Source organism: Ricinus communis, chromosome 9 (assembly GCF_019578655.1).
Source record: "Ricinus communis isolate WT05 ecotype wild-type chromosome 9, ASM1957865v1, whole genome shotgun sequence".
In the NCBI taxonomy this organism is placed as follows: domain Eukaryota; kingdom Viridiplantae; phylum Streptophyta; class Magnoliopsida; order Malpighiales; family Euphorbiaceae; genus Ricinus; species Ricinus communis.
Genome location: NC_063264.1, coordinates 5,797,138 through 5,819,212, shown reverse-complemented (window position 1 = coordinate 5,819,212; position 22,075 = coordinate 5,797,138). Strand labels below are relative to the sequence as shown.

Genomic DNA, 22,075 nt, shown 5'->3' with positions numbered 1-22,075 from the left:
TTTTAATTAATTGTAATAGTGGGTCAATGAATACAAAGTATATTGAATAGCACTACAGATTACGGTGCTGGTGATGATGAGAAAATTTGTATATCAGATAAATAGTTTTACTTGATGCAGTTAAAAAGAAGAATTATATTTTAAAAGAGAAGGTGGGTAAGGCCGCAGTGAATCATTTCTAATCAGTTCCGATCTTACTTTTCCCACCTGTCATTCTTCTTCTAGCGTTTACCGATCCAAAAATATTATAATTTCCCAAGAAAAATCACATACATTTTCCCAAGAAAATAAAAACCCGAAAGCCGAACGCACACCCTGACCTGAGCCAATGATCTCCCATTCCTAATTTCTCGTCTTAATAATACGATGAGGTCATGGCATGACCTCTTCTTGAACCAAAATATTGAATTCTTGATTTCAGATATTAATGGAAGAAGAGAAAAAGGCAACTCTTTCTTTAGAACCAAGAAAAACCAGCGAATCGGAGAAAGTGAAGTTGATCCAATGGGAAGATTACGAACAAGAAGCTGCAAGATTGTGGAGTCTCTCTTCTGCTCTAAAAGAAGCTGAGGAGAAGAAATTAAATCTCAAGCAAAAGCTCAATTCTTTTATTCAAGTAGGTCTTTTTTCTTTTAAATTTCTGATGTTTATGTTGTCTATTAAGTTGGGCTTTGCTTGATTGCTGTGATGTTAGGAGGGAAAGAAATTATGATTGTTGAAGATTTTGAATTTTCTTGAATTAGGGTTTTTTTGGTTACTATTGTATGTGCAATGTATGTTCTTAATGGGCTGCTATCGAGGATTAACCTTTGTTTCTTTCTATGATTAAAGAATGATAAATTGATGGAAGCATTGTATAAATACAGCTCTTATCTAAAAATGAAAGATGGCGAAGCTTAAGTTGAATGATAAGTGAAAATATTTAGCTTCCGACTCTAATTCAAAGATTAAATATAGAGGTTATGATTTCTATGGTTTTCTGCAAATATCTTGGATGTCTTACCTGGTTTTTCTTCTGGTATCTTCTTTTATGAATTTGTTGGACCTTAATTGATTAGCCCGCGGGTTAGCGGGCGGCAACATGGTGGGCAGGTCAAAGCTGAGTCATTAAGTCGATTGAATGAGCTTGAAGAGATGCGTCAGAAATTGGAGGCTAAAGAGTTGGCAATAGAAAGCATTTCGGCACGTACTAAGGTTGCAGCGGAGAATGCTAAAAAGGAAGAGAATAGGCTTAGTATGGAAGTTAGATCGTTGTTGGTTGCTGGTACTGCTCTTTCTGTATCTAGCAAGCAACTTCAGGTATTCTTATTTAGTCTCAATTAAAAAATATTACAAATTTATGGAAATTTAACTTGATTGTTAAGAAAATTGGGCATAGTTTGGGCATAAACAGTTGTTGAAAGTTTTTACTTACTTTTCTTTCTTTTCCTTTCTCTTTTTGAGAACATAGGCATAAAAATGATTGTTCACTGTTCATATTTACTATTTGTATCAATGTGTAGGCTGAATGGGATCCATCATGTGTAGATAAAATTTTAGTGCATGGGAAAATAAGATGAAAATACCTTGTCTCCTAGGGACAATCATATTTGGTCCCTTGCTGTGAAGTGAAAATGCCCCTGAAACGATTTAAGCTTAAATGGTGCTTGCAAGAAATTATAAGTCAAACAGCATATTTACCTGATAAATAGACTATTAAGTTTTCATCTTCATTCGATTTCCCTGTTTAAGTTTGGAGAGAAATATATATCCCTTGGGTAATTCTGTCATGCGGTCAACTGTTGACACTTGACGCTCTTTATGGTTTAATATTGGTTCTCAAAAGTTTTGAAGTATAAAAGTGCGAGTGTTTTTGTGTCTTGTTAGTTCTTTCTTCATTCTTCTTTTGACCCAGAATACATTTTGCTGGTGCTTTCTTTTTGTGGTTATTTATGTGGCATGTTTATCATCTATAACAAGTGCTTGCGTATTTTAGATTCTTTTTCTTTGTTGTTTATTGGCTGGATTTGGATTGCATCATATATTGAGCAGGTTTTGTTTGTTATTTCTTAATAGTTATCAAATATAGAATTTATAAGGCATGCTGTTGTTATCAGGACCTACTGTTACTGTGTGAGACACTTTCAAATGTCTTTGTCTTCTAATTCATTCCTAATGCATCAGCCTTGATAGTTTGTTTAAGTTGTATGCCCAAGGCATCTATCCTAAAGTCTTGTTTTAATGTGTATTTTACAACAGGATCCTTATTATGGATTGATTTTATCTTATGTAGTACAAGATTCATGTGAGCTCATGTCCATATGTTTAGTGCTATCAATTTTATTTAATATTTCCCTGAGTAATTTTTAATAAGTCTTAAAATACATGTTGGTAAAATTGAAAGCTTGATGATGCTGATGTTACAGGAATCAAAGAGGTCAGTTTCTGGAGAGAGGGGTTATGGTCGTCTCAGAAACTTGCAAAAGATGCTAAGAATAAGGCAACAATATACGATTTCACAAGTTTCATTGCTTTTTCCTGTAAAGATATCAGCTGGACCTTCAGAGGAGCAAGAACTTGAATCATTTCCAAACACTAGTAAATCAGGTAATATAATAGTGGGTTATAATTGCATGGAAGGTCGATACCTCAAAGTTTCAAGCTAACATACAAAGAGATGTTTATAATCCTGGCAATATTTAGAATTCCTTATTTGGATTTCCTGAATTAATGCCTTGTTAGTTGTTTCAAGCATTTACCCATGTTTTAAATTGTTTGAACTTTGGATATCTTGTAGATATACGCACTTGGATCTGCTCTTAGCTGTCATGCTCACGGTTTTCAGAATAAGTTCCCATTTGCTGTGTTAAGTTAAATGTTCTAAGGCTAGCCAACCATTTTGTCATTTATATGCTCTTCTATATTGTCATATTGACAAGTGTCTATGCTTTTCTTAAGAATCAAAATTGCATTTTGGAGCTCCTTTTACCTTCCTTGAAACTCCAACTTTAACTGTTTATTTGTGCCTCAGAATGACTACAAATAAATTGTTTAAAATAGAATCGTCTTCCCATGCATTATTCTTAGTGTAGCCTCTATCTTGGGCATGTGCAAGGAATTCCTTTCAGCTTTGCGGTTATTACTAGCAAAGCCCATCTTTTGGTAGACCTTGTGTTCCTAACTATCTATTAGACCTTGTGCTCATAATCATCTATTAACTTATGCTTCTCTTCCCTATGAATTTTTGTAGTTTTGCTCCATACCATGTTTATGGGATGTGCGTTTAGTTGAACAGTTATGTGCCTTGGCAATCATTTCCTAATTTCCTTTTCCTTTTATCTACCAGGCAACTACACTGGATCTAAACCCGTCAATCAAGGATCTTTGACAATTTTAGGACTGCATTTAACCATGCTTCCTTTCACAAAGATTAGTTTTTTTACTGATAAGAAGGAGATTCAGAAGTCTGCAACTGCCCTCGGATATGTTGCCCATGTGTGTGTTCTTCTATTTCCTCGAATATACTTATTATCAGTTCACACATCCTTGCCAATCGTGTTCTGTTGCATGCACCATTAGATCATTTGTCCTCTAAGACACTATCATTAATGAATTCCTGTTCTTAAGATCTTTTTTGAAAATAGTAATGTGTTTATTGTCCCTTCTATTTTTATAAAAGATATCTAGTTGCTAAATTTAGCTAGTTCCCTAATTTAATTCATACTTTTCTCTTTCCTCCATCTGCAGGCTGTTTCACTCATTGCTTCATATTTAGAAGTTCCTTTGCGATACCCCGTGCGTTTAGGTGGCTCTAGATCATATATTAATGATTATGCACCTTCAGCAGAGCCTACATTGCCGGAATTATCGTTGAGTGCATCATCCTCCACTAATGTGAAGCCTGTTGAGTTTCCTCTCTTTCTGGAAGGTCAAGATACAACTCGAGCAGCTTATGCTGTATTTCTGTTAAACAAGGTAACTTGCTTTCCTCTGCCCTTCTCTTTATCTTCTTTAGGTCTGTATTTCATGGAGTGCATCATACATTATTTTAGTTTACTTAATTTTCAATGTTGCTTTGTATCAAGGCTGCTTTCTTTTATATGTTTCTGGTTTCCTGTTGAAATCTTTTGTGGAGAGCTGGATTTTGGGGGCAGGGGCCGAGGAGAAGGATTGTTAGCTTACCCTGTGAGCCTGTTATGTTATTACGTATTTAAATGTGACCTTGCTGATTTGTTCTGTTGATTGATTACTTGGATGGCTCAGTATAACATTATTTTGTGATGGGCGTTCTCTTTGTTAGTTTTATCCTCACGGCTTGTCCTGAATGACTGTTAATTTTGTCCCCATGGTTGCAGGATTTGGAGCAGCTTTTGAATTATATTGGTATTAAGAGTTTAGGACCCCGCCATGTACTGGCTAATCTGAAGGAGCTTATAAGGACAATTCAATCTGCAGAATTTTTAGATACGTGATCTGATCTTCCTGTCACCACTTTTAAGTAGGGATTTAGCAACTTCTTTGTAAATGAATTACTTGAATTCATACAGAGGTGCAATTTTTTTTTAATGCAGCACCTTTCTGTAGATACTAAATTCTTACATTTGATCGATAGAAGCCATAGTTTATATGGATATATATATATTGTTTGTAAATTTTAGTATTTCATGAAGTACTAGAGACCAGTAGTTCAGCCTTTGAAGCTATTGGCGATCCTGATCCTAATTATAATGTATTAGAAGTTTATGAGAATCGAATGCGAGACATAAATGCAGAGACTAAAAGTAAATGAAAATATAGGAATAATAAGCTCTCACAATTCTAAAGTTAAGGTTAAGGCTGTTTTGACAAAAAAATCTCAGTTTACGATAGTTTTGAAAGTCAAAACCAAAAAAAAAAAAAAAAAGAATTTTAGTTCTGTCTGCTTGTAGTATTTAGGTGTAGCTGTAGTTCAAATGCATGCAACACTAGCTGAAACCTATTTAACCAAAAAAAAACTTTTAAAAATTGGAAATATATGTAACTTCTTGTATCATCTTTTTTCTTTTTCTTTTTAAATTTCTTTCTCCATAATTTTTTCTTTTTTTCATTTCTTTCTTTTTGTTCTAGTAAGAATATATTTTTCTAGTGGAATTGAAATTTCTTTTATATATTTTTTACTTTAGAAAGACAATAATTGTAAGTATATATTTTTATAAATATTTATTTTTTTATTTTAAAATTTTAATCAGTTATTTTAAATTTTTTCTAACATATGAATGATTGTAAAAAAATTTATGGGATATGAAATTGTTATCTTAATTTTTGTAATAATTAATTTTAATTAAATAGTTATCTATAATATTTAACAATATCGTGTAATAATTTATTTTAAATATATTTTCTTTTTTTTTTAGATTTATATCTTCCTTCCGTATAAATAATTTTAATTTAATTACGTATTCTCTATTAAAATTAAATTATTAGTACGTATCCGCCAGTGAAATTGATAGACATTTTTTTTATTATTTAAAATCTATTTGCCACTTCAATTGATAGACAATTTTTTTTTTTTTTAATTTGGAATCTATTCGCCACTTCAATTGAGGAACAAGGTTTTCTTTTTATTTTTTTATTGTTTGGAACCTACCGTCAGTTTAATTGAAAGACAATTCTCAATAGTGGACAGTGTCCACATATGCTAAATTCCACATTGAGAATTACTTCACAAATTACTTTAGAAACAAAGTTTTCTTCACTTTTATTCTAAACTGTAAATATATTTTTTTTTTGTAAATACCAAAATTAAAGAAAAAGGCCCAAGTGTTCGGTTGAGTTGGTAATGGGTGTCTCTCCTCCAACTCGCAGGCATTTGGCTCTTTTATAAAAGAAATTCAAAGGATACTCTCCAATGAGATTGGAGAGTGGATATTAAACATATTTTTAGAAAAGCAAACCGATGTGCTGATCATTTGGCTAACTCTGTTTTTTGATTGTGATCTTGGTTGTCACATTCGTGCTTGGTTCTTCGAGATTTACTGCACCAAGATCTAGAGTTGGAGTGTCCTTTCCCAAATTTTGTGTTGTTGAGTTCGTTTTCTTGGGCTATTTAGCTTACCCTGGATTTTAAAAAAATATATGATTGATTTTTTATTTTTTTTGCCATACTTGTGATGACAAAAGGTTTTCGTCAAAATTAATTAATTACTTTATAATAATATTATTAATTATAAAAGTTAATTTCTTTTTAAAATATAAGTAATTTCTACCCGATGGTAAATCGAACTAAAAGTAAAATTAAATCAAGAGTTCTTGATACTAAATTTTAAAGAGTGTTTGTTATTGTTTTGTTTCATGTTTTTTATTTATCTTTTTAAATAAAAAAAAATTATGTTTGTTAAAATTATTTTTTTTCTCTTTTAAAAAAAATTCTATTTTCAATAAATCACTACGTATTGTTTTTATAATTTTTATTTTTTATTTTTTCTCTTTACATTTTTCTTTTCTATTTTTTCTCTACTTTTCTCTTCCACAACTTATCTCTTTTATACTCTTTTTCTCTTATTATATTTTTACATAAAATTAAATAAAAAAACCATTTTAAAAAAAACAACCAAAATGCATTAAATATTTTTTATTTATTTTTTATAAATAAAAATAAAAAAACAGAAAACCCTAAAATTTCGATTTTGATTTCTGTATAAGAATTAAAAGATTTTGACTCCATTCAATTTCGGATTGATTGATTTTTTGTCATAAAGAAATTTAAAAAAGATATGTAATACTAGCAGGCTGGCTCTAGCTGTTAAGGTTCAAACTGGAACCAGATTGTCCCCCTTATCCCCCCAATCAACCGGACAGAAACCCTATTTCGGTCCCATTTTCGACTAGTCCAGACTGGCTTAGGTCCAGTTCACAAAAGGGTTGCTGCAAAATGATTCTGACATAAGATTGGATAAAATTTTGCAGGCCGGTTGCATAGCCTACAGTCAATGGCGTGCTTTGCTGCCTGATATATATTCAACAAAAACAGAAACTGACTGCGTCATGATCAGGGCCAATTCTACAAAATGGAATACGTTATAATATAATATTCATCCTTTTATCATTCCATGTCCTTGCCTTCCTCTAATAAAATGGCTGTATACAACCCTGATTGCATCCATCATGTATGCGATGCATCAAAGAATCTGAAGTTGGGTGTCACTGTGGGCATTCTGGTGGGGGTGTAGGGAACCTTTTCCCGTCGGTGCAGTAGTCATATGTCGTGTACTTGCTTTTAATAGTTTGATATGTTCTTTGTTGGCTTGGATTTAATTGCCAGTACTGTTGCCTGTTCCACCAGAACTTAATAGAGTAGCAATGCTTCATGTTGGAACCATAGGCAGGACACCCATTGATGCCGAAGCTCCGAAAACCTGCTATAAATGGTGCATAAGTCCAGTTAATCTTAGTCAGGCCACCATCTGTTGCCCAGTTATCTCCATTCCATATGCTTGATTCTATCTGCAGAGGCTGTGATGGAAATCCGACTCCTAGTTTTCGTTTGTTCTTGAAAACTCGAATCGGATAATTATCAATATAAAACCTGTAAAGCACCCACGAATTTTGGATAGCAAATATGCGTGACATGGTCTGGAAAAATAGTTTTATGCCAAGAAGTATTTGTCTTACACAATCTGAAACCGATTCCAAAGAATTTTATAACTATGATATTTTGATGTAGGATCAAACCATAGTCGAATCCTTTGCTCTCTGTCTCCTTTACCATTTGCAATTACATTAGTCTGGAGGTATATAGGTTTCCCGTCATTGTTACCCAGGAACTCAAAATCCAACTCGTCATGGTGATTTGGTGACACTGAAGATAACTGGAAGAAATTCCAAGCAAGTAATTTATATTTATTAACCTTCGATATGGAATTTTCTTGGAAAGAAACCAATTTAAAATCTCACATAGAAAGCTGTAACAACTCCACCAGAATTACTTCCAGGTAGTTTCATGTTGAGATGAAAGAAACCTGAGCCATATGTCTGCTTGGATTGAAAAGCTGCCCCTGTTTTTTTTTTTTTTTTTAACCAGAAACACAAAATATTACTACTTGATGCATAAGATTGTTATTCTGACATGAATATATACCCAGGAGAAGAAGAAAAAAAAGAAATTACCAGATGACTGGTCAAGAGAGATTTGAACATCTCTGCCCTGGCTTTTGGACCAAGCGTGATCATACCCATACGAAATTTTGTAGTTGTCATAAAAGCTTGGACCTTTAGGCCTGCTGCAAATAACGGCATGACTTTGGTCAAGTAAAAGCAACACTGGCACTATCAATCTCAGTTGATTAAAGTCCATCTTCTTAAACTTTTCTTCAATCCAATCTCCCCTTGTCTTCTCCTCTCTCTTTCTTCACGTTAATATAGCAGCTTGGGTCTCAAGAAAATTAAGACATGCAATGTGTGACTCCTAAATTGTTTCCTACACACTTGGACAGTCTGTGTTTTGCAATGTTTCGTGTTGGAAAGAAAGACATACAAACATATAGATATGCTAAGCCAATGCTATTTGCATTCAGAGCATTAATTATACACTATAACTATATACTTATGTTAGTACCGATTCATTTAGATTTCTTCAGCAATTTCTGATCCGGGTTTAATATTTGTGATCATCTTCTAAGATGTAAGTCTTGAATAAATAAGTTCTGAGACTCGTATAATCATGAAATAATAAATCATTCCAAATGTTTGTAAATTGGTGCACCTATGCCATATACTATACTCAAAAATTCTTAGGGAGATTTAGTTTATCACGCCATATACTACACCGAAAAATTCTTAGACATTCATAGATAAATTAGATTAAATATTGATATATTATAAATTGAGTCATATGTCATTATACAATTGATTTTGTCTACAAATAACGTAGTAGCCTGAATCTACTTAAGAATTTTTCATGCTATAAGAGGTTATAGCTAAATAGAAAAGAAAAAATCAAAGGTAAAAAGAAGGAACTTGTATTTTTTGCAGGTTCATGCAGATTTTTACACATCTCAAAGTTGTATTGTCAATGTCATATATTTGTTTTGTAGGAAAGAAATGCCGTTATGCAATCGGTAATATAACTTTAATTTTGACATAATAATTCAAATAACTTCTGTAAATTAATTAAACTTCCATGGAAAACTATAGATTAAAATTTAATTCTACATGAAACCAAAATTAAGATGCTTATAAAAACAATCCCCAAATTAAGAAAATGTGACTAACTAATAAAGTTGTAACTAAATAGTTGAAGAAATAATTTTCTTTTAAAAATATATGTCTACTGAGAATATATTCCTAGAAAATACTAAATAATACCCTTACTAATAGAAACTGAAATAATATATTTATGCTTAGACCTATTCAAATCATGGATTAAAGTTTAGATTCGAGCTCCATCCAATCCAACTACTGTAAAATTTAAAATTTTAATCAAACTTGTCCATGATTATTTATATATAATTTCTTAAATATACCTCAAAGAAATAATATTTTCAAGAACTTGTAATTTAAATTACACAGGGAATAGTCAAATTATATACAAATTTGTCAGGAATCAAATTCCTCCACTTGTTTTCAATATCCATTATCTCTTGTCAAACCAAACCCGGATTCAACCAACTAAATAAACTATAATCCCTCTATAAGTGCACACGTAAACTGAAAGCTTGCATCTAAAAAAGCAAAACCTGAACGTTTGCACCAAAATCATAAGAGATGAAAAAATAATGAAAGAAAAAGGATGATGGAAGATATATGGGAAGTTTTGCCGGTTGAACTGTTAGCAAGCATTCTTGGAAGAGTAGGGATGGAGTCATTGCTATTAAATGTTCCTTTTGTATGCAAATCATGGTACAAAGCTAGCCTTCATCCTTTATGTTGGGAACATCTTATTTTTCCTGAACTTGCTTCTAGTTCAGGATACGATTCTCTATATGAGTGGAAATCGTGGCTCAAACTCACCCTGAATCCTTCCTTTTTCGAGTCTCTTGTTTTTCCAAGAGTTTCAAGGATTTCATATCATGGAACTCAAGATCATCAAGTTTTTTTCTTGGACAGATTCAAGGCTACGTACAGAATCAATGAGTGTTCAGCTGTTGCACTCATAAAATTTGTTGTGCATCGAAGCCAAGGAAAATGCACTTTGCTTCTTCTTCCATTTTGCAATACGGAGATTTTGATCTTTATCGCACAAGAGTAAGTCATTTTATTTGTTCTTCATCTCATATATCATCTTAACTACGTGTATTTGAATTCATCATATATTGTATTATTCATTCTTGAATTTCACATTAAGAATTTTCCAGGAAATGTTTAGAGATCTTCATGCACAAATAAAAGAAAGTTTGAATTCTTAATAGAATGAGTAATAAGTGTTGTCCGGGAAAACAAAAATTGCAAACTTTTTTTTTTTCTTATGGAAAATTTGTTTGCAGGTGTCCCCTCCTGAAAACCTTATCACTAGATACTCATTATTTTTGGCAGAGAGCATACATGCTTAAAGAAGTCATAGGAAACTGGAAATGTTAGGAAAACTTAGCACTCGGAAATTTCTTCAATTTGAAGGACATAATGCCTAAGATCAGCCCCAAGTACTGCAAGAACTTGGTGAATTTTAACTCTACAGGAGAGAGCATTACCGAACACGACGCATCAGCCATTGTCACCAATCTTCCCAATGTAAAATACCTGTATTTAACGAGGGCAAGATTCCAGCAACATGAGAAGGACCCAATGACAATCATCTTGAAAGGTTGCAAAGAGCTTTTACATTTAGATGTGAGTTTTAGCTCTGGCTTGAGGGTTGATTCAAACATGCTAAAATCAGCTGAGAATATTAGGACATTCAACTATTCAAGTCCTGGTTTAATATATGTAGTTCCAGATGCTTATGATCATTCTTATCTTTAATCTGAATATATATTCAAACTAAATGGTGTCATGTTTTAACTCCTATACATTCTGATTCGGCTAAAAATATGAAGGTTTGATTCTTCCGAATATCAAGTGCTTGTTTCCAAGCGAAGCAAGCAATGATCAGGAGAATCTGGTAATTAAATTGCAAATTCTTGTGCATTTCGATGTGGGAAACTGCAAGATATATATCAAGCATCAATTACATGATATACTTAAATTCTTTTTTCTTTCCCCATCTCCTTTATATATAATTTATCTTCCAATACTTAGAAATGTGATTTATTCTTTATAGTAAGAGATTAGTTCTAACTTCATGCAAGGACATTCTGAGCCTATTACAATCCTGGGCACTTACATTGTCCTAGTAAATCTAAGATTAATGGTATGGCAATTACATACTAAGTCAAATTTTAAATAAGTTCTCTACATGTGTTTAACATATTCTTATAATATATGGCTATTTTACTGATGTATCATAAAACTACTTTTCGTTTATATAAAAAATAAATTTAATTAATTCTAATAAATAGCTTAAAATTTAGTTGTATATAAAATATAGAACATTATTATTTATATGTAGAATACTCCACTCTATTTTTTTTAAAAATAATGTAATTATATTCAATTACTATTGCTCTTTATTACTTGAAATCTTAAAAGTCGCATATATGATCTTCTTCTATATATCATGACTGTACTGCTATATATCTTATTTGTAGAAAATTGAAATGATGAATTGGTTGAGTTTGACATTAGTTTCCATTGGAGTGGACGTAGGCTTAGCTCCTAGTTTCCCTGTTTCTTTTAAGAGGTCGAGCACATACTTTCTCTGAGATAGAAATAGACCTTTTTATGATTTGGCTATTTCTATTCCAAGGAAGTATGAAAGCTGGCCAAGGTCCTTGATGTCGAATTCCCTTTTTAATTTTCTCTTAACATTTTTAATTTTTTCGTTATTGTTATCGGTTATGATGATATCATCAACATATACTAAGATAATGATGGTGCATAAGTGATTGTGTTTGATAAACATTGAGGAATCTGAAGTACATTTACTGAAATTAATATTAAGAAGGAACAAGCTCAGCTTGACATACCATGCTCTTGGAGACTGCTTTAGACCATAAATTGCTTTGTTTAGCTTACATACCAATAACGAGTCTGATGTGGACTTGTGACCTGGGGGGAGAGTCATGTAGACTTCCTCTTTTAAATTTCCTTGGAGGAAGGCATTCTTTACGTCCATTTGAAATAGACTCCAACCTGAGTTAGTGGTAATAGATAATAAAATACGAACAATGTTCATTTTTGCTATAGGAGCAAAGGTTTCCTGGTAATCGACACCATAGGTTTGAGTAAACCCTTTGGCTACTAATCTGGCTTTATATTGCTCGATTGATCCGTCACAGTTAAATTTTATCTTATAAACCCATTTACATCCTACAGGTTTTTTATTTGAAGGTAAAGGGACAATTTTCCAAGTGTTATTTTTTTCTAAGGCAGATAGTTCTTCCTCCATGGCCTTACACCATTTTAGGTTAGTGTTGGCATCATAGAATGAGGTGGGTTCTGTATGTGCCGTAAGATTTCCTAGATAGGCTTGATAGTTACGAGACATGTGATCATAAGTGATGAAGTTGCAAATAGGATATGATACCTTATGGGATACGTAATCCCTTAATCTCACAGTTGGTCTAGTTATTCGAGTAGATCGTCTTAAGACAATCTCTTCTTGTGGAGGTGCAATATCCTCGCTTCTGGCAATAGTTTCTCCCCCTGAAGGGATTGTCCTTAAGTCGAGAGGAGGCTCCCCCCCCGGATGAGGGTCCTGACTGGAACTGCTGAGATTTGAAAAAGAAAAATTGTGCGGAAATAATGTGGATGGCCCATGAGAGTGTTGAGGTCGAGTACTGTAAATATCATGAGGTTTGTAATATGGTTCGTGTTCCAAAAAAGTGACATCCCTGGAAACATAGATTTTGTAAGTGAGGGGATCATAACATTTGTATCCCTTCTTGCCTATGGAGTATCCTAAAAAGATGGTTTTGGCAGAGCTTTTTTCAAATTTGTGAAGACGCTTAATGTGAATAAAAGTAGTGCAACCAAAAACACGAATGTGCCTTAGCTCAATTTTTCAGTTTTTGAGAATTTCTAAAGGGCTGAGATTGTGGAGTCTGACACTTGGAAGACGATTAATAAGATAGGTAGCAGTAAGGAGAGCATCGGACCAAAAAATAGAGGGAACGTTATTTTGAAAGAGCAGAGTGCGAGTGACATTAAGCAGATGCCTATTTTTCCTTTCAGAGACCCCATTCTGTTCAAGGGTATTGATGCATGTAGTCTGATGAAGGCTGCCTTCCTTTTTAAAGAAGTTTTGAAGGTGGTGATTTATATATTTTGTACCATTGTCAGAACGAAAAGTTTTAATACCGTCGGTGTATTGAGTTTTAATAAAGTGAAAGAATTCTTGAAAACATGAGAAAACTTCATTTTTTTCTTTTAATAAATAGACCCAAGTTGTGTGAGTGAAGTCATCAATGAAGGTGACAAAATACCTAAAATGATTGTAAGAAGTAACAGGGGCCGGGCCCCAAACGTCAGAGTGAATTAATCCAAATCGTTTTTCAGAGGTACGAGATGAGAGAGGAAAATGGAGACGAGTGTGTTTGAAAAATTTACAAGTCTCACAGTGACTGGAATTTAAATTATAATAGAATAATGTATTTAAGACAGAGTCGGACGGATGTCCAAAACGTAAATGCATTAACATGCCCTGATCGGCTGTTTTAGCAGACACAAAATATTGATTGGTGGAGTTCTTAAGATAGTAGAGACCATTGGCATAGTATCCTTCACCAATCATCGTCCTTGTAGTGCGATCCTGAAACATAACAGAAGAAGGTGAAAAAATAACATTGCAGTTGAATTCATTAGTGATTCGCCCAATGGATAATAGATTAGAGTTAAAATCAGGGATAAATAAGACATTTTATTTAGATGTTGGTTGAGTAATGTAGTGTTACCACTACCTTGGATTGGAGTTTTATACCCGTTAGCGACTGTCACATGTTGAAAATTTTTTTCGGGAGAGAAATTTTGCAATTTCATGAAATTCCATGTCATGTGATCAGAGGCACCGGAGTCAATAATCCAATCAGTAGAGCAAGGTGTTAATTTTATTGGAACATAATTAAATGATTTAGATATCGAACCTGACCCACTGGGTTGTTGATTTTGAACCAGAGCTTGGATTTAAGACAGTAGTTGATTGAGTTGAAAAGGGACTGTCGGGTCAGATCCATGGCTGAGACGGGTCGGGTCGGGTAAGAATTGAGGGCAGCGGAAAGGCGGGTCGGGTCGGGTTGCTCACTGTCGGGTCGGGTCATGGAGTCAGGTTGGGTTTGCTTTTCTAGCCCGGTATATACACCCGACTCTCTTAACCCTATTTCATAACCACCCGACTCTCTTAACCCTATTTCATAACCACTCCCGCTCCCACTTTCGACATGTAATCCTTCTCTTTCTCTTCTGCCACCACTCCGTTTCTCTCCTCTACCCCCTCTCCTTACTCCCCCAGGGCCTTCCCACCCCCGAGATGGCCGCAGATGTGGGTAGAGGAGCCAACAACCATCGCGGGAGTGACCCTGCCTTTGGCAGTGGTCACAGCGCGCGATGGCGCTCGATCCTCTCCTCGCTCGGGCTGGTTCTCGACGGGTGTTGAAGGCTTGGCTGTCAGTGATGTTGGGGACAGGGTTCATAGTGCTTCTTCGAGTCTCCTCGCACTGTATGTTTGCTATTACAGCGTCGATTTTGGGGAGTTCCGCTCCGAGGAGGATCTGTGATCTCAAGCCTTCGTAGCTTGAGTACAAACCTCCCAGGTAGGTATATACGAGATTCTGTTCCGCTCGTCTCTGTATCTCCTCTGGGTCGTTTGATGGCGGAAGGTAATTCTGCAACTCTTCCCATCTTGTAAGTATTTCTGTTGCATATTAAGATGAGCTTTTGGTCCCCTGTGTGATTTGTGATAACTCTTGCTTGAGTCTGAATATGCGTGCGAAGTTGTGTTAGTGGCCGTATAGGCTCTGCATTTTGTCCCATATTGATTTTGATGACTCCATTAAAATACAGAGTCTGAAAATTTGGGTTTCCATAGTGTTTGTAAGCATTGACATGACCAAATGGTCAGTCGTTTGCCATTCTTCCATTCTGTCTAGTTCTTCCTCTGTTGGGGCCTCTAGCCTTTCTGGCTACGGCTGTTGCTTGGTCCCAGTGATGAACCCCGGCTTTCTTCTACCGCTGATGCCAATGTACACTGATTTCGACCATTCAAAATAGTTGGAATTTCCTTTAAGTGTTATGTTGGTTAGTTTGTCATTTTGAGACATGGCTGGAAAGAAAAAATTGGTAGATGATGGGTACAGGTTAAACCTGCTCTGATACTATATAGAAAATTGAAATGATAAATTGGTTGTTTATATGATTTTGATCTTTTTACAATTAATTGTGTTGGTATTTATATACACATATACAACGGTACCCTATTTTATTTGGTTGCCTTGGTATCTCTGTCCAACGTCCCTTTCTTTTCTGGAAAAAGTTGGAGCGGCCTTCCCCTGTCACACAGGGATGGTTGCTCCCTTTCTTTAGGGCCTGTGATGAGCAATCTTACATAGGTTTTTCTGCCTGTGCAGTGTCTGAGGCCATACCTACTTAATTTCTGCTTTCAACATTATTTAACTATAGAAATGAAAAGAGTAAGAAAGTGGGAGAATTTACCGGAAGATTGTTTAGCCAATATTTTTGGAAGGGTAGGGATTGAGTCGCTGCTTCTGGATGTGCCCTTTGTTTGCAAATCTTGGTGTAGGGCATCGCTTTAACGAGATTGACTCTGCTACCGTTGGTGGCTATTTATTTGATACTCTTGTCAATGATGGGATTACAATAGCTGATAGATTCATGCTTCAGTATAAAATTAAAAAGTTTTCTGTCCATTCATTCGTAAAGTTCATCGTCAATCGTAGCTAAGGGAAATGCTCTGTGCTTTTGATTCCTATAATGAGTTGCACAGAAGAGATGTTGAATTATGTTGCTGACAAGTAAGTCTTCCAACTTTCCATCACTTTTCTTTTTTCTGCTATGTGACCATCAGGATGTGATTCCTGACAAGGCTGTTTTGTTTTATCAGGTGTCCGAATTCGACGTATTTTTCATTGCCAAATTGTGTATTCCTGGATGAAGCGGGCGTTATTTTAGAGCTGATAGAGAAGTTGAAAGAGTTGCAATTGTTTGGCATTGCACCATCTCCTTGTCTAATAGAAGTTACAGCCAAAATCAGTAGTGACTGCAAACACTTCGAGGGGTTATCTACTCCTTCAGGTTATATTGGTGATGAGGAAGCTTCTGCCATTGTCACAAATCTTCCTAGAATTAGGAGTCTTACTTTAACCAAGTCATATATCGAGAGGGTTAATGTGGTCAGAATACTGCAGAGCTGCAAATTTCTTTATGAGTTTGTCGTGAGTAGGTGCAGAGGTTCGTGATTGATAGGGAGATACTAAAGATGGCTTCACATATCAAAATATTCAACTACAAGGGTTTATCTCTCGAAGATGAAGAACAGTGATCATTGTATTACATTATTTTTCTTTTCTGATGAAGATCAAGAGGCTTATCTCTGTACCTAATCTACTGTTCTGTTGACTTAGTATTAATTAGCTTGTTCTCCATCTTATACTTCGACTTAGTACTTGTTAATTGCTCGAAGCATTCTGCTACGTGCTTTTTCCTCAAAAAAAAAATAAAAAATGCAATGTCTGGTTACTTGAAGAATCTTCACAAATGAATTTGATTATAATGCTACAGCTTCTTTATCTTTTGTTTTTCCCATTGCCTCCTTTAATTGTCCATTCAATCTTCCATTATACTTCCAATTGTAAATCAAGTGGGTCACCGGCTGCAAAGGCATTGCACATTTTGATGCAAGGAACTGCATCGCATTTTTACAGGCGGATGCGTCTATGGTGCTGGTTTCTCTTATTTCTAAGTTGTTCTTATTACTCTTGCGTTGAATATTTATATGTATGGGTCCTTCCTCCCAAGCATTTCGACACAGTTGTAGTACTGTGATAATTATCTAATTTGCCTGAGATGGATGAGCAAGCAATCTGTTTTCTTTATCACTCTACAGCTTCGTGCTTCTTCGTATTGTAGAGTTTTCATGTCCCAAAAAATATCCTGATGGAAAACAGAAGACGAGAAATATCCTGATCTGGGATTCATTGATCTGTAATTTCTCGGGCACTATTCATCAAGAATTCAGGATTGCAGCTTATGGGATCTAGCTCAAACTAGTTGGTAGTATTTGTATTATACCCTAAAAAATCACAGAATTACTGCATCTTTTTTGTTTGGGACTCAGAATTGCTTCAGGTAACTACAAATAATGTGGGGCAGGGATCAGACCTGTGGTATTTAGATCATATTCAGCTTAACATGATTTGGTATTGGATCACCATTACAAGTCTAAAATGTGAGCTGTGTACCGCATTTAAGGTTTATTAATTACTAGCGTGGTTTATTAGATCTTCAACTACCCACTAATCTTCGAAAAGATTTACAAGAAGAAATTGTTGGTATAATCGAGACTTGAAAAAAAAGAAACATAGCCTCGATTTTGTTAAAATCATTGAATAACAACTTGGAAACAGCTAGAAAAGAGTATAATTCGCAATACTATATTGGAAATTTGAGAGAATAATTACTGTTCTTCACGCCTGACAATGTTAAACGTTTTGTTTTCTCAAAGGTTCTTGTTTATAAATACACAGACTTAGCATCCTGTGCCTGTAATCACATCGTACAGTTAAAACATTAAAAAAATATGTGGTCTATTCGAGAACTGAAAAAGAAAAAAAAAAGCCTCCGATTTTGTTAATCTCCAACCTTCACTGGAAATGAGAGAAGATAACTCTTTAATATCTAGAATTTTAAACGTTTTGTTTCAAACTCTTTAATGACATATTAGTCTATAGTAAGACAATAGAGAAACACTTGCAGCATTTAGATATCACTTTGCAGTTGTTACAGCAACACAAGTTGTATGCTAAATTTTCAAAGTGAATTTTTACTTAGCAACAGATTGAATATTTAGGGCATGTCATCTCTGGGAATGGAGTTAGCACAAATGATTCTAAGGTTTTTGTTATGAAGTCTTAGCCTAGACCTTTGAATTTGAAGGGGTTAAAGGGACTTTTGGGATTGACAGGTTATTATAGAAAATTTATTAAGGGATATGGAGTAATCAGTAGGCTCTTAACTAACTTGCTCAGAAAAGACTCATTTCATTGGAATAAGGAAGCAGAGGCTGCATTTGTGAAACTGAATGAGGTAATGTGCAATTCTCTAGTGTTGGTACTTCTAGATTTCTCATAATCATTCATTTTATAAACTGATGCATGTAGCAAGGGAATAAGGGTTGTGCTTATGCAAAATTATAGACCCCTGGCTTTTATAAGTAAATCATTAAGCCTCAAAAATCAAGACCTGTCAATATATGAGAAGGAATTCTTAGCAATACTCCTTGCTGTTAGTAAGCGGAGGCATTACTTGGAGAATGCTCACTTCACTATTAAGATAGATCATGAGAATAACTACTTATGTTCAAAAGAAAGGGTTGACAAAGTTGTTGGGTCTTGACTACAATATACTATACAGAAAAGGGTTGAGAACAAGGTGGCAGATGCTTTATCAAGAAGGGTGTAGAATTTTGCAGACCAAAGTAACTTGTATAGTATAGCTTCTTCTGTGCTGCCATTGTAGATGCAGGGATAGCTATAACAAGGATAGTGGAGCTCAACAAATTATTCAGGCTCTCGCCATTCAGCCAAATGCTAAACCTATTTTTACTTATCTCCAAAGTATACTGAGATACAAGGATAGACTGTTTATTGGAGACAGTTGGGAGTTAAAGGAGAAAATCATGCAAGCTGCATAAGATTCTTCCCTAGATGGGCATTCTAGTATTATTGGTTCTTATAACAGATTGAAGGCACATTTCTTCTGGTATGGGATGAAGAAGGATGTCTACCAGTGGGTAGTTCAGTGTGAGTTTTGTCAAAGGTGTAAGGGAGAGAATGTGCCTTATCCTGGGTTACTTCAGCCCTTACTTGTGCCAAATACTTCTTGGAATCCATTTCCATGGATTTCATAGAGAAGTGGCATTGTTCTGAAGGCAAAGATACAATTATGGTAGTAGATGATAGATTAACAAAATATGCATATTTCATTCCTATAGCACACCGTTTTACTGCCTCCAAGATTGCTAAGTTATTTCTGAATAGCATCTATAAATTTCATAGATTTCCAAAGGACATTGTCTCAAACAAAGACAAGATTTTCACTAGCATCTTTTGGCAAGAAATATTGTTCAAATTGACAAGGGTTAAGCTTAACTTGAGTACAACATATCACCCCTAATCTGATGGTCAGACAGAAAGGGTGAATATGTGCCTCGAAAACTATCTGAGGTGTATGTGTTTTCAAAGGCCAGGAACTTGGTGTAAATGGCTGTCGTTAGCTGAGTGGTGGCACAACACCAACTTCCATTCCAGCTTGAAAATGATACCCTTCCGAGCTCTCTATGGAAAAGTTCCTATTCAGTTTCCAATCCTGTCTACCTTCAACACCTCAGTAGCAGCTGTGGAGAGTTTACTCCATGAAAGAGAACAAATGGTTCAGTTGCTAAGAAATCAATTAGTTTTAGCACAGAATTGACAAAAACAAATTACAGATGAAAGAAGAACTGAAAGGAGTTTTGAGGTGGGAGATTTAGTGTTCTTGAGATTGTAACCTTATAAACAAGGTTCCCTTGCCATCAGAAAGTGTATGAAATTGGTTGCCAAGTATTTTGGACCTTTCAAGATATTATCCAAGGTGGGATCGGTAGCTTACAAGTCGGAATTGCCTGCTAATTCTCAGGCGCACCCTGTATTTCACGTTTCTCTCTTAAAGAAACATATGGAAAATAACGTGCCCGTCACTACTACCTTACACTCCCAACCAACAATTCTGGGAAATTTAAGATCGAACCAGTAGCCATTTTGCAGACTAGAAAAATTCAAAGGAGAAGACATAAGGTTGTGCAGGTATTGATTCAATGGTTGAACATGAGTAAGGAAGAAGCTACTTGGAAAGATATGTGTTATATGAAATCACAGTTTCCTTCTTTTTTCCTTGAGGACAAGGAAAAGGTCCAAGGGAAGAGTATTGTCATGATCTAAGGGAATGCAACTACTGCCCATGATAAGGAATCTGTGCCAATCATAGAAGAATGTAGCAGTAATGGAAATTCTAGAAGCTGAAGGAATATTAGAGCTAGCAGAAAGTTGTTATTTGTCATTTGTCTTTATTTGTTATTGTCATTTTGTATTAGCTGTCATTCTAGCTATTATTTTGTGTTTCTGCTTTACTAGTAACAGAATGATGTTTATTTGCCTATCATTGGCATATATAGGCAAGATTCTGTGTAGAAAGCTTATCAATAAATTAATACAATTTCCAATTTTCTTCTCATCTATATTCTCTGCTCAACTTCTTTCTTCTTTCCTCTTCTCCTTCTTCTTCCTTCCTCCTTCCTTCTTCTCTCTTCTTTCCTACATTCTTCTTTTGTGATTCTATTCTCTGATAAGCTTACAGCCTACCATTCTATTTATTTCCATTTATGCACAGTATTAACACTATCCATGAGCTTGGTACATGACACGGATGCAAATCCTAGTATAAAGCAAGCCTTGATCCTTTATGCTAGGAACGCCTTGTTTTTCCTTAACATCGATCTTATGCCCGTTTAACAAGCAGATTTATGGATGTGTATGGAATGAAATCATTACTTGTTACAGCTTTCATTAAGTTCATTATAAATCCTAGCCATAAAAATGCTACTCTGCTTAGCCTCCCAAACATGTCCACAGAAGAGGAGTTGAAATATGTTGCAAAAGAGTAAGTCATTTAACCTGCTTAGAAACTCATTTCCTATACCTTTTATATATACAATTGGCATTAAATAAAACTTGGTATTCCTTTCAGGTGTCCTGAATTGACTACTTTGGCTCTAAACTCTGACATATTGTATCAGCAATAACAATTAAGAATCATTCCAGAGTTTATAGGGAAGTGGAAGTATTTAAAGGGAATTCGACTCGGAAGCTCCATTAATTTGACAAAAATCCTGCTTGAAATCAGCCGCAATTGCAAGAGCTTTGAGGGCTTATTTATTGTTCGAGCCAGCATTGATGAAGATGTGGCAGTGGCAATAAACAACAATCTTCCTGACATAAAATACCTCTTTCTAAAAGGAGCACACCTTCGTCGCGGCAATCTTGTAAAAAATCCTGCAAGACTGCAAAGAACTCGTGCTTCTAGATGTTCGTGATTGTATTGGTTTCGAGGCTGATGATTAGATAATGGATCTTGCTTCGCATATCAAGCTATTTAAGCATGAGGGTTCTAAACTTGAATATTGGGATGATGATGATTATGATAATGATCCAACAAGTTTTTACCATTTCGACGATTCCTGTTCTGATTAGGTGACGCCGTACTTGGAAGCTGGAACTGCTATATTAATTATTTACTGGTTCCTGTGTGGTCATCATCCCTTAGTTCTGCTTTCTTCAACTTACATGTGATACGTTTCCTATTTTCTGCGTGCTAATTCGATCAAACTGGTGTGCTTCTTGTGCTATACTTCAAGTTGTTCTTTCTTAAAACAGAAAAAATCCTGAGCACATGAACACTAAGATTCAACATAATATATATTTGCCGATAATTTTTCAAGAATGTGAATTTGAACCATGATCTTCGTTGCAATTAGTTTATATAATAAGAATCGTATTTACTATTATGGATACAAATCATATTTTATTAGGGCAAGACAAGAAGCACCTAAACAACCCCAACTACCCAAGGCAATGGCTATTAAGTGAGAGACAATAGAGAATTAAAAATTTAAACCTTTGGCTTTGGTTGTATTGTTGTATTAATTCTTCCAAGAAAATATTTGTTACCCAGGAAGTAAACATTGAAATTGACGACATCACCCAGCTGTTTGAAGTCAGACTCAACTTTTCAACCGGTGGTGGGTCCTTTTGCTGAAAGC

At 34.9% G+C, this 22,075-nt stretch overlaps 3 protein-coding genes, 1 long non-coding RNA gene and 1 pseudogene across 6 annotated transcripts; 4 read left to right on the top strand and 1 right to left on the bottom strand.

Moving 5' to 3' along the window:
• The first annotated feature begins 146 nt into the window (after nt 1–146).
• On the top strand, nt 147–4,639 carry LOC8280643 (UV radiation resistance-associated protein). 3 transcript variants are annotated; one of them, XM_002518029.4, is made up of 6 exons: nt 147–616; nt 1,093–1,299; nt 2,406–2,586; nt 3,326–3,474; nt 3,727–3,954; nt 4,335–4,639. In XM_002518029.4, the coding sequence occupies exons 1-6, from the start codon at nt 428–430 to the stop codon at nt 4,449–4,451; spliced, it is 1,071 nt and encodes a 356-aa protein (XP_002518075.1). In that variant the 5' UTR covers nt 147–427; the 3' UTR covers nt 4,452–4,639. The 3 variants fall into 3 exon arrangements, with proteins under 3 accessions (XP_002518075.1, XP_015574035.1, XP_015574034.1); XM_015718549.3 differs by having other exon boundaries at nt 478–616; nt 1,071–1,299; XM_015718548.3 differs by having other exon boundaries at nt 480–616; nt 1,059–1,299.
• Nucleotides 4,640–6,906: 2,267 nt separating this feature from the next.
• LOC8280644 (xyloglucan endotransglucosylase/hydrolase protein 3) lies at nt 6,907–8,368 on the bottom strand. The gene is made up of 4 exons (XM_002518030.3): nt 8,125–8,368; nt 7,912–8,012; nt 7,630–7,826; nt 6,907–7,543 (listed from the first exon to the last, which is right to left on the bottom strand). Exons 1-4 carry the CDS (start codon nt 8,309–8,311, stop codon nt 7,159–7,161), a joined length of 870 nt encoding a protein of 289 aa, XP_002518076.2. The 5' UTR covers nt 8,312–8,368; the 3' UTR covers nt 6,907–7,158.
• Nucleotides 8,369–9,697: 1,329 nt separating this feature from the next.
• Nucleotides 9,698–11,129, top strand: LOC8280645. The gene is made up of 2 exons (XM_002518031.3): nt 9,698–10,200; nt 10,440–11,129. The coding sequence occupies exons 1-2, from the start codon at nt 9,746–9,748 to the stop codon at nt 10,531–10,533; spliced, it is 549 nt and encodes a 182-aa protein (XP_002518077.2). The 5' UTR covers nt 9,698–9,745; the 3' UTR covers nt 10,534–11,129.
• A 3,267-nt stretch (nt 11,130–14,396) lies between these two features.
• LOC125371132 lies at nt 14,397–16,804 on the top strand. Its single transcript, XR_007217408.1, has 2 exons — nt 14,397–16,016; nt 16,106–16,804. It is a non-coding gene; the product is annotated as an uncharacterized LOC125371132 (long non-coding RNA).
• A 3,882-nt stretch (nt 16,805–20,686) lies between these two features.
• LOC125371162 lies at nt 20,687–21,895 on the top strand (annotated as a pseudogene).
• The last annotated feature ends 180 nt before the right edge of the window (nt 21,896–22,075 follow it).